Below are 12,657 nucleotides of genomic sequence, written 5' to 3'. Positions count from 1 at the left end.
CAAATTTATTCTATGAGCTGACTAAATTTCCACTCACCCCCATCAGTTTCTCTTCATTCTGAGTTTCTTTTCAATGTAAGTTGTCTCTTTCAGAAAAAGATTGGACTGTAATGAAAACAAATGTAAAATGGATAATTTCTGCCCATCCTCTCTCCCCATGTTTTGGGTACAAACAAACAATAAAATTTGTGTACATCTATTCAATTGAAACGCCCTTCATTAGACCCTTTGTCCAAGTTCCCTTCAAGGCATTGTGTAAGTGCCTTCTTCCTGAAGTTATACTTGCTGCATTAAAGATGACCGCATACAATTGCAACAAAAACACCATTTTATATAGCAAAGCAAAGAAGCTATAAACTATTCAATTTGTAAACTGATCATTCTTTTTTTCAAACAAGTACTGAGAATAATACAATGCAGTACAAGAGAGCTAAAAGATTTATCTGCTTGTCTTGCCGAATCATTCCTCCTCTCAAAAAACGATGGTAAGAAGTTTAAAAATGTACACGCTCTGCAAATTTGTACATCTGATAGCTCATCAACAACCCACCATTTTCATTGCTCATTATGGCTTGACGTGCCAAGGTAATCAAGCCCCTCAGTTCGACATGCCATTATCTTCCGGAAGACCTCTCTCACTTGGCGCTCTAACGGGTCCAACCCATTTCTTAAAGCTTCACAGACATGCATTAGCTCCATCATATCACAATCAATTTGTGTTTTCTGGTCATCTGCCAATGGAAACTGAGCTGAATCTATCAGGTCAGTCATGCGGCGGCTGCTACTCTCAATCTGGTGTATCTCCTTCAACAAGCCATTCGAGTTTCGCCGCTCTCTCTTTTTTGACTCCTCAGTGATCCGTTCATGAAGTACAGAAACCGGAGTACTCCAAGATAATTGCCGTGGGACTGAAAAATGAATGCTTAGACCCCTATCCTGACAAGGAATAGCTGCAACAAGGGTCCAGAGAACTATCAGGAGAATGCAGTTCATTGTATAAACCGGAATCGCAAGCCTGCTTGTAGCAGCAATCTCAGTAGGACGAGGTGGAACAAGGTTATTCGCAATGGACTGTAGTTGCTTGGTTGCAGACCAGGACCGGGAGACACTCCATGAATGTGATCTTGAATGCCCTGTTGAGTGATGATCCTTGCTAGAGTTATGTCGCCCAAAAGACCTATTACGCTGAGAAAAGATTGATCCAGATTCTTTCTCGTCAAGCATAGCCAATGCTAAATCCATCAACGCCTTTCTTGCTCTACGGAACTGCCCTTCAGTTAATGCTCTCTTAGTTGAACCTAAGGCACAAAAGACAATTTCCAGATGTTTTTGCCATGTGCGAATCTTCTCAATCCCATCTCTGCTTGCATTACAAATGTCAAGCGCCTTCACTGATCTATCAAAGAATTCGGAAACCATTCGATCCAGCGGGGGCTTGGTGACATGCTCTTTGTTATTCAACAGAATGGCTCGGAATTCCTCTTGGCAGAGGATAAACGCATCGAGGACCTTCTGGATCCAACTAATTGTGAGAAACTCCTCATCACTAGCCACAGAAAGGTCTTGGAACCTATCTGTAACACGCTTTTGAAATAATCCAAGCTCTAAATTACAGGAATCGGATTCATGACTTGCTTCCACGGAATGAACTTGCTCCTGCCTCACACCAAATAATGAACGACCAAACGAGGACAGCGACGAAGAAGAGCCCTGATTTTCAGGCATTGCTACGGAGTCACAGCCTTCAGCAAAAGTCCCACTCAAGATCCCCAACAAACCGAACCAGAACCACAAAGATCACATGAAACCCCTCAAAAACAACTGCATTGAATTTCTCTGTTTCAGTTCCACTTCCAATAAGTTACTGAACATAAGGAATTCAAAGTATCCTCAACAGTCCAACAAAATTCACTCCAAATATCCAATTGACTACCTTACGACTATCAAACATCGATCAAGTTAACAGATCAACCAAACTCTAATACCTAAATCGAAACCCAAATCTTAAAAGATCTCAACTTTCAATAACATGACTACCATGTTCTTCAAATTCAAAAACTACGAAAACTCAACTAAAAGTCAAACCTTGATTTCTGACCCAGATAACCATATGCTCAAACAATCTTAAAAAAAGTGTTGGGTTTCTTAAAATATCATCCTTTTATAAAAGAAATAAAAAATAAAAATGAAAAGCAAGAGCTTGCAACTTGTAAGAAGGCTTGAAGAAAAATAATGAATAGAGAATAAAGGATGTACCTCTGAACTTGAGAAGTTTAGGACCGAGAGAAGAAGACGATTGGAAATTTTACTAGCAAAAAGGTGATCACAGAAAACGTAGAAGTGACGAAATGGGAAATGGGAAATCCCCAAACCCTAGCGAAGGACCAAAGCCAGGGGCTTTGGTGTACGCTAGTTCAGGGGAAGCAAAAGCGATGTAGTTGGAATGTTATTATTGTGAAGAGTTCTGACAAGACAACTTTTTTTAAGGTTATTTTTTCAGAAATATAAGAATGTACAAGATTTTTGTCTACAGGTCATGTCATGTTTATACTTATAAAAATACAATTTAAATAATTATAATTCCCAGAAGAGAATGTTCCCTTTTCAAGGTATAAAAAATAATTTGCCACTAAATTCTATAGTGTTTATCTGAGGTTCTAAACTTTGATATACGTGAAAATAATTAAAATTATACTAATTAAGAAAGCCAACTGATATAATTTAATTTTATTAATATTAATATTATTTTTTATTAAATAATATTTATTAAAATTTGATACCATGATAAAAAAAATTATTGAAAATAAAATCATAGTTAATTAAAGGATTTTAGGAATGATGGGAAAATAATTAAATTAATTTAATTTATTTCCTATAAATTATATTACTCTATTTATTAATGTTTTGAAATTTATATGTATGAAATTATTGTAATAGATAATATTTTATGAATTTGTCTTGTATACCCGTTTTAATTCTATTTCATGATAAATACATAAGTGTAAATTATTTAAAAATTAAGTGAGAAAATGGTTATATAATTATTAAAAAATAATTAATGTTATGTTAAACTATACAGCAAACTTATAGTTTAAATCAAATTAATTAAATTATTTGACTAAATTTTTAACTTTAAATTTTAATAAAATTAAACTACCTATAAACTTTTAGGTTAATAAGATTAAATTTAAGTATATAAGTTTATCTTCTAATTATTTATTTATTTGTTTTTTATATTTTCTAATTATAAAATAATTTTAAGAGACTAGTGATATGAATTTCAAAAACATGTTAACTTAAAAAAAGTTAGTTGAATAGTGTTATAAAATTTTGATGGAGCATTAAAAAAATTAATGAATTAGAACGTAGTTTAATGATTGTCATTTAGATGTAACATCGTGATTAAGTAGATTATCCTATTAATTAAAATATTATTAATTTAAGTATTTATAAGTATATAATTTGTATTTATAATTTTTCATGAAAAATATATTATTTAATATATATGTATATATATAATTTTATAAATTAAGAGTATCTATACCATACAACGCAATGTATATAAACTTAAAATATAACTACTAAATATTCAATCTTTAATGGCTTCATTATTGTTCATTTCCTTCACTCACCACTATCTTCTACTAATGTATAATATAACTATAGCAAGTGGACAAACCACAACACAACAAATAGTATGATAAGTTAATGAAATTTTAATGACTTATATATTTAAACATCTACTAAAACAAACATTGAAATACATATAGTCCTATCATTCAATATCCATTAATATTCATAAAAGAGATATTTTCTAGAGTCAATTTTGGGAATGCTTATGCAATGAGTTGAATGCTTATGAAGTTTTGTATCTATCATGTAACTTTGTAGTATAATATTACACCTGACCTAGATTTACCAAGTCTAAAAATCCTTCCTTCAAGATATGGTTAATTACTTCAATCCTTTAAGTCAAACCATTATTTCATATTGATCTCGTAGATCAAGAATCCATTCAACTCTCATCACCTAAACTTCATTATCTATATAAGTATATGAGTTTAGTAGAGTTAGGATGACTCAACCATATGGACTCCTACTCAAAGCACACATTATACTATCCAATATGACACTCCTCCTTATGAAAGACCACATTACAATACACACAATATCATCAATACCAATCATTCCCTTGTTTTAATACATTTTAAACTTTTGAAACCATGACCATACTTTACAATCACAATCACTAACAATAATAAGAAACTTATCACCATCACCACTGGAACATCATTTTTCCTTTCTCATTCCTACAACATGTCCATCCATAAAATAAAACAATTAATCTAATAATTGTATGACACTAAACTTATTCTTTATGCAATCTAACATTCATCATCAACACAAAACCATATTCCTCCCATTTATCATTATATTCCAACATTTAAGTCATAAATCAATCAATATCATGATCACCAATGAAATATCATATTTCCATAATTTCCATCATATACTCACCCAACAAATTTCTTTCTCGCCCAACAACACTAACCAAAAACAGGGTCGCCCAATGAAAATCAAGTTCACTCATTGTGAACAAAACATAGAGCTTAGGTTTAGTTGGTGCCTGATGCCCATGTATCAGTTCGACACTCCAGATTGATGCCTAATGGCTCAAGTTTAACTTTCAGCATCCAAGCCACTAGAGCTCCCTAGATTTAAATCCTTAGGTAACACCCAATTGTCAAGCCTCTAGAGTTCAGTAGAATTGAATTTCCATGTGGCGCCCAAAGGTACTAAGGAGTTTTCCAACGCTAATGCATAAATTAGAAACCTCATATATGTATCAAATTGTCAATGTGGCCCATCTAATTAATCCTGTTAGAGCGACTACAGCAGAATGGTTAGCGTGGAATAATAAACCAAGAGGGGTTTTAATATAAACGTGTGCATTTTAATTTCTTCTCAATTTATCTTACTATGCAAATAATAAATATAAATAAAAGAGTAAGGTTGAGAGAAATTTGCACAGATGAATTTTATACCGGTTCGGATCTTACCAATCCTACGTCCAGTCGCTTATCTCAAATTAAGATAAACAGTTCACTAAGCACAAAACAATTACAAACTACATTCACAAAGAAACAATTTGTAAAAGTTTAGAAACCACCTCTCTTGATACCACAAGAGATGAACCNGCACCTCCTTTGANTCTTCACAAAGGATGAGACACCTCCTCCGAATACTTCACGAAGGATGAAACACCTCCTTCGAATACTTCACGAAGGATGATCCTCTTCCACACACCTCCTTAGACGCACCAAGGATGAACCAGCTATTCCTCCGTCACAATAGTAGCAATGTTCCAGCACCACAGGCAAGAGTTTCCTTAGTTGAATAAGAGCACACAATTCTCAACGAGTTCTGAGTATTTGAGCACAAGGGAAGAGTTGTTGTTGATGGATTAAGAGAGCCTATATATAGACTCAATCAAAAGCTCTTCCATTCTTCGTAACTGGCCATTTTATGCTTTTAATCGATTAATAATACTATTAATCGATTAAAATAAGTACAACGACTAGTTTTCAAAAACCAGAAAACTCCAATGGCTAGCTTTAATCGATTATTCTTTAGATTAATCGATTAGCTAATCGATTAAAATATGAATTAATCGATTATTTCCGTGCCAGTTGAAGTTTCAACACTTGTAACGTTTTAATCAATTATAACTTGGTTTAATCAATTAAGACCGTGTGTTTTTTATTCTGAACAACAAATAACACTTATTAAGTACAGGAATCAAACCCTATTACATATCTAAACAAAAACACATCAACTAAGATTATTACAAAAGCTTTTAACATAATAAGTCTTCAAATAGTCTTCTTGGATCTTGTATTGTGCAAAGTTGTACATCATCAAAACTTCATCTTTATCATTTTGCTAACATTCTCCCCCTTTTTGATGATGATCGAAAAACTCCTCCAAATTTAAAGCTTTTTAATAATAAGAGAAAACACAACTATGAAAGAAGAGAGCATTAAAAAAATAAATTTTAAACTATTTTCTCCCCCCTTTTTTTTTATCAGAATAAAAAGGTTGTGTGAATTAATTTATTTAATTTAAAATAATACTCCCCTTAATAAAAGCATGTATGCATAATAAGATAAATATTATTTAATTTTTAATTGAGCAAGGCATACAATAATGAAGGCATTTAAACAAACAAGGCAAATTTAAAATTCATCACTATCATCATTATTATCAAAGTGCCTTTCTAATCCGGAAATCCTCTCATCAAGACTCTTAAGATGTGTACATATCTCCTCATGGCGAGTGTTCTGGATAGCCATCATCTCATGCTGAAGCCTTGCCATCTCAGACATTTGTCTAGATAGACTTTCTAGACTATACTCTTCATTCACTTGAGATGGTCCCGCAACATGTGTTGGGTCAAGCATTTGAATTTCTTCATCATCATCTTCATCTGCTTAACCGCCAACATCATCAAAGTGAACATAGGAATTCCCTTGCTTGATAAATCTCATTTGCCTAAGGGAATTATCTCCAATTTTGTGGCCTGGAAGCATAGTCTGATAGCCCTCATTGGAGACATTCACTCCTTTGTATTCATAAATCTGGGAAACTAAGAGAGGGTAGGGGAGAGGAGCAACATCCAACCTTTTGGCCTTGTACATAATGCTTTGAAGTAAGTGAGGCCAGTTGAGAGGAATACTTTGAAGTATCCTGTACATGATCATGAGATTTATCTCAGAGCATTGAGCATGGTTAGATCCCCTTGGACATAAAAGCCACACAAGTAGGTAGTGTAGGAGTCTTTCTTCCATCTTTAAGCCCCCAACAAGGAAAAGACGCGTGTTGTGGTGCTGACGAGGGTTGCGCAGAAACAAATGATACACCATGATTTTGTTGAACTGGGCAAAGTTGCTAGGAACAATTTGTGAATTTTTCAATATTGGGACTTTTGCCACATTTATCCATATATCATTATCAAGAACAATGTTTATACCTTTAACTCTCGTGTGGAAGCCATCATGAACTTTTAAATTGAAATAGAACACGCAAACAAGATCAGGATAATACCGTCCGCGGAGCTCCATTAAATGTTGGACCCCTTGTTCGATGATGAGATTTGGAAAGTTAAAGCTATAGGAAGTGTACCATGAGAGATCAATGAACTTCTGCTTTAACACCTTCCTCTCCTTCCAAAACTGCGAGAACGACTATTGTTCTTGCTCATCCGAAAGTCACCCTTCAATGGTTGCATCGCATTTTCGAGTGCTACTTTCAGATGTCATACTTCTTCTTCTCCTCCTTTTTGATGGTTCAACCATACGGTGAACTAAAAAGCAGAAAGGTAGGCAAAGAATTTGAAAGAAGAAAGCAAGTGAAAGTGCTTAAGAATGGTCCAAGTATGGAAAGTGTGCAATAAATGGGGTATAAATGGGGCAAGAATGGCTTCCCAATGTTCAGAAATGAGAGAACTAGCCGTTTATAGCTGTTGAGAGACGTTGCTAACGGCTACTTTTGGAGAACAGCGCTGACCAGATTTAAAAAAAAAAACAAAAAACAGCGCTTTTAATCGATTAAACTTGGATTAATCGATTAATCCAGGCGCGACAACAAAAATATGAAAAGGTTTACGCTTTTAATTGATTTACAAGCAGATTAAAGACGCTAAACATTTGAAAAAACACGAAAAATGCATGAAAACACATATTAGAGATATCTAATATACCCAAGTCCCCTCTAAGCTCAAAAAATTTATCCTTAGGTAATGCTTTAGTGAAAATATCTGTTAATTGGTGTCTAGAATCAATGTATTCTATCTCACAATCTCCTTTCTGCACATGATCTCTAAGGAAATGATGCCTAATCTCTATATGCTTGGTTCTAGAATGCAAAGTTCAAAATTAAAGACCTAGGTCAACTCAAGTATTTTCTAGGTTTAGAAATTGCAAGATCTCAACAGGGCATTAATTTGTCACAAAGGAAGTATGCTCTATAGTTACTAGAAGATGCAGGATTGTTGGGATGTCAACCTGTTTCTACTCCCATACAACCAGGCACAAAATTCTCCAAGACAGAAGGGAAACTTTATTCAGATGTGCAAGCCTATAGAAGACTTCTTGGCAGGTTATTATATCTAATCAGCACAAGATCAGATTTATGTTTTGTTGACTTCTTGGCAGGTTATTATATCTAACCAATACAAGACCAGGTTTATGTTTTGTTGTTAGTACTCTCAGTCAATTTCTTTCCAATCCTTTAGAAGGTCATTATGCAGCAGCAATAAGGATCTTGAGATATATCAAGAACAATCCAGGACAAGGATTATTCTTTCCCTCCAACACAGAACATACTCTCAAGGCTTTTAGTGATTCTGATTGGGCTGCTTGCCTTGACACTAGAAGATTTGTATATGGTTTTAATGTGTTCTATGGTGCATCCTTAATCAGCTAGAAATCCAAGAAGCAAGGTACTATATCTAGATAAAATATAGAGCCTTAGCTTCCACAACATGTGAAATTCAATGGATTTTGTATATGCGCCATGATTTGAAACTGTCTCTACCACAACCAATTCCTCTATTTTGTGACAATCAATCTGCTATACAAATTGCACAGAATCCAGTCATGCATGAGAGGACAAAGAATATTGAAATTGATTGTCATCTCATAAGGGATAAAGTTCAAGCTAGTGTAATTAAGCTCCTGCCCATTTCTACTTCAGCTCAACTTGCATACATTCATACTAAAGCTTTGCATCCCGCACAATTTCAATATTTGTTGTCCAAGTTGAGCATTAAGGATATATATGTTGCAGCTTGAGGGGGGATATTGGATTTAATTTATTTTCCGTTCATATCTGTACATTTATGTTCATATATTTATATTTCATTTTTATATTGTTTTAAACAGCTATATATATATATATATATATATATATATATCAATTGTACTATCTCCTTATTATTGAATAAGATACACAAATTTTATCCCTCTTTTTCTTATAACAACTTGGGTTAGTAAATGATACCATTAAAGTAAGGGTAATATAAAGTGGGGATGCAATTGTAGATCTTGAACCTAGTAAAGTAAGGGGTTTTCTTTTTTTTTTCAATGGTTCTTGTGCATATCATTATGTATAATGAGAAAGAGGTAATATAAAGTTTGAATGATAAATTGCGAGAAAAATTATCGTTGTATTTTCTTGTCAACAAGTTTATTTAAGATTCATTGTTTCAATCCAGTTTATGTTTTTTTTTTCTTGTCTATGTGTGTTTGTTTAGGTTTATCAACAATCAATTGGTGTGGTGTGTAATTTGGATTGGTCGGAGGGGAAGTTGTTGATTCAAGTTTTGGATGATTTTGATGACCTAACAATGCAGTTGCTAATAGAGAAGGAGGTTTAGAAATGACAACAAAAAATGCCAACATTTTATACTACCATCGCGTGATTAGAGATGGGTACAAGGTTTGGAATTTGAAATCCTTCATGAATATGAGTTTGTTGCAATATTTTATGCAAATTTTTAGCCTACTCCATATTTTCTAAAAGAGTGGTTATTCACTTTAAGGTCGATAATTATTTATTTGTTCAATATCGTTTGTTATTTTGTAGTGTTGAGTTATAAAATATAGATATAAAACTAATATTTGTTTTTAATGTGATTGTCATGTTTCTCGAAGGGGAGTGAAACGATAAATGTATTTGTTTGATATGATTGTTGTGGGTGGTGCAGGATAATGATGAATAGGGGCTTGTTCAAGCAAGATGGTCCTTTGTGAACAAGGATGAGAACCTTCTAACGAGGTTGCAGAACATTAACCTAGCTTTTCATTTTGAGGTATAACAACACTTGAATGAGATTTTTATTAACTTCTTTGGGTTCATCGCAATTGCTAGAGTTTGGAGGATAAAAGCTTTAGAGGAAGTTGGTGGTTGGTTAGAGAGAACTATTGTTAAGGACATGGACATTGTCGTTCAAGCTCATCTTCATGGCTGGAAATTTGTTTTCCTCAATGATATTGAAGTTTGTTAGCTGCCATTTACATTGTAACATTTTCAGTATTGTTGATTCAATAGTTTTATTTTGTTGATAATTCATTTTCAAACTGATTTCGTGTTGTTTCTTGTTAGTGTTTGCCAATGTGAGTTGCTAGAATCTTATGAAGCTTAGAGGAAACAACAACACAAATGGCATCTCTACAATAAAATAGTTAAAAATAAAAGAGGTTTCAAACCTCCACAAAATAATAGTCACTGATAGAAAAGGTTAAGACCGTCCACAAAAAACTTTCACAAACCTATTTGTGGCGAACCTCTACAAATAGGTTGTGGCGAACCTATTTTTAGAGGTTTAAAAAACCTCTGTAAATAAATTTGCATAGGGTAAGAACCTCGCAAAATGGAATCAAAGCCTCATAGAATATCCTTCTTTTAGTGTAATATGTCTATCTTAGGAAGAATACTTGCAAAGGTGGTTGAAAGATTTAGGATGCATGAATCTAAAAATGTGGGAACACTACACAAAGCTCTCAATTATTCAAACTCCTAGTTCTAAGGAAGGTAGAAGGGAGATGAATCATGTAACATATGCTAATAGAGGAGGGAGCCTCATGTATGCTATGGTTTGCAACATATCGGATTTGGCATATGTTGTTAGACTGATTAACATATATATGGCAAATATAGGATGCTCTTTGGGAGACTTAGAATTGGGTGCTGAGATATTTGAATAGAACAATATCATTTGGTTTAGTGTATAGATCATCTACTCATAACATAGTTATTATAGAGAGGTTTGTAGACATTGAGTATGCAAGGAATGTTGATACCAGGAAGTCATTTTCTCGATATATTTTTACATTATTTGGAATTGTAATTTGCTAACAAACTAGTTTTCAATCAATGATGCCTTTATCTATTGCCCAATATATTGTGTTCACTAAGACATTAAAGTACACAATGTGGTTAAAAAGAATGATAGGAAAGTTGGCTAAAGATTATGTGACTATTCATTATGATAGTCAAAAGTATCATACATCTAGTTGATTATCAAATTTACCACAAGATAACAAAAACACATAAACATTACAATACACTTTGAGACATTATTAAATTTAGGATGGTCAAAATCAAGAAAATAACCTCATAGGAGAATTTGATTAGTATTTTTACAACATTCTTACCAAAACTAAGGCTCGAATAGTGCTTGAAGTTTTTTTTTTATTATTATTTAAGGGCAGAGGGAGATGATGTGAGGAGTTCATCTATGATTTGGAGTCAAGATGAAGAATTGTGGTGATTGGTTCTAAATCATGTTCAATAGATAATTTATAGGATAACTTAGTCAAATGATGTAATTATGTGATAAAAGGAAATAAAAAAACTTTATATTAGAGACCATCTTGTAGTTTTATCAGCTGCACCATCGACCAGAGACATTCTAATAGTTTTAAGATTAATTAGGTCATCTGCCACATTTATTGTAATTGTCTTAACATTTTTTCTTTTACCGTTTTTATGTTATTTTAGTTTTAGGCTTTGTACATAGAAATATATTGTGAAATTTGATGTGTATAAAACATTCAAATAGTATTAAAGTGTTTTCTTTTAATCTTCTTCTTGCATTATGTTATTATCATATATTATGATTAATTAACTATAGTTAACTTATAACTATTTTTTTTTTCTTCAAGTTGCAGTGTTATACATTCAAAGAATTACGACATATATTGAGAAGTTGGATAATAAAAAATGTAAAGGTAACAAGAAGGGAAGGGCAAAAGGAAAGAGGCAACTTCCAACTATATATTTCCTTAATGTTGAAAGTTATATTAGCAACTCATATTATTTGCTTCTCAACTAAAAATTATATACATGATCAGTATAAGGAACAATATCAAAGATATATAAAAAAACATAAAGCGAAAAGACTTGAGACAAAAGTTAAATCAATTTCAAACTGCACAAGCTAAAGCAATGTGTTTGCTTGCAAACCTAAAACTAAAGAAGAGTTTAGTTTGAAGGCAACCAATCCTACATTGTTTAGTTTAGAAAAGCAAATGACAAAAGAAATAGTAATAATTTATAGGGTATTTAGGTTTTGTGTTAGATGTTAGGTGGAGTGAGACAATGACAAGTACTTGCAAGAGATGGTGAAAGAGAAAGGAGAAGGGTCGTTGTAGGGAGGAAGAAGATGATGTGGTTGTTAAGACATTAGTAAGATTCTTTCTCTTACATAATAGAAAAAGGTAAATATTCAATATAAATAATAATTTAAAAGTTTTATTTCAATTAACAATAATAATTATATTAAGTCACTAAATTTAATATAAAAATTAATTCATTTTTATTATGTAAAATAATTAAATAAATATTTTTATAAAATTAATTATGTATATATACTAAATTTTCCAATTTACTTTAAACATAAAAAACCAATAATTTTTTTTAAAAAAAAATAACTATTAGTTTATATAATTATTTTAGCAATGGATTGTTTTTTGTATTGTTTTAAACGAAAAGAGATTTTTCATGAAAAAAGTATTATCAACTAATATCATCAATTCTAAAAGTATTAACATAAAGTAATTATTAACATCAATTTTATATACGATAAAATAGCTA

At 32.5% G+C, this 12,657-nt stretch overlaps 1 protein-coding gene across 3 annotated transcripts; it reads right to left on the bottom strand.

Annotated features, from left to right (window-relative positions):
• Positions 1-310: 310 nt before the first annotated feature.
• LOC106752785 lies at positions 311-2,469 on the bottom strand. 3 transcript variants are annotated; one of them, XM_022777278.1, is made up of 2 exons: positions 2,257-2,469; positions 311-1,864 (listed from the first exon to the last, which is right to left on the bottom strand). In XM_022777278.1, exon 2 carries the CDS (start codon positions 1,723-1,725, stop codon positions 556-558), a length of 1,170 nt encoding a protein of 389 aa, XP_022632999.1. In that variant the 5' UTR covers positions 1,726-1,864; positions 2,257-2,469; the 3' UTR covers positions 311-555. The 3 variants fall into 3 exon arrangements, with proteins under 3 accessions (XP_022632999.1, XP_014490039.1, XP_014490038.1); XM_014634553.2 differs by having other exon boundaries at positions 311-1,836; XM_014634552.2 differs by having other exon boundaries at positions 311-1,821; positions 2,257-2,468.
• Between the last annotated feature and the right edge of the window lie 10,188 nt (positions 2,470-12,657).

The sequence above is a fragment of the Vigna radiata genome, unplaced genomic scaffold (genome assembly GCF_000741045.1).
Source record: "Vigna radiata var. radiata cultivar VC1973A unplaced genomic scaffold, Vradiata_ver6 scaffold_48, whole genome shotgun sequence".
Lineage (NCBI taxonomy): Eukaryota > Viridiplantae > Streptophyta > Magnoliopsida > Fabales > Fabaceae > Vigna > Vigna radiata.
Note: the sequence above shows the minus strand (reverse complement) of the source record. Positions and strands in the feature narration are given on the sequence as shown.

Bases quoted from the DNA above. Each gene is read 5' to 3' on its own strand.
- LOC106752785 (XM_022777278.1), bottom strand. From the start codon at position 1,725: ATGCCTGAAAATCAGGGCTCTTCTTCGTCGCTGTCCTCGTTTGGTCGT.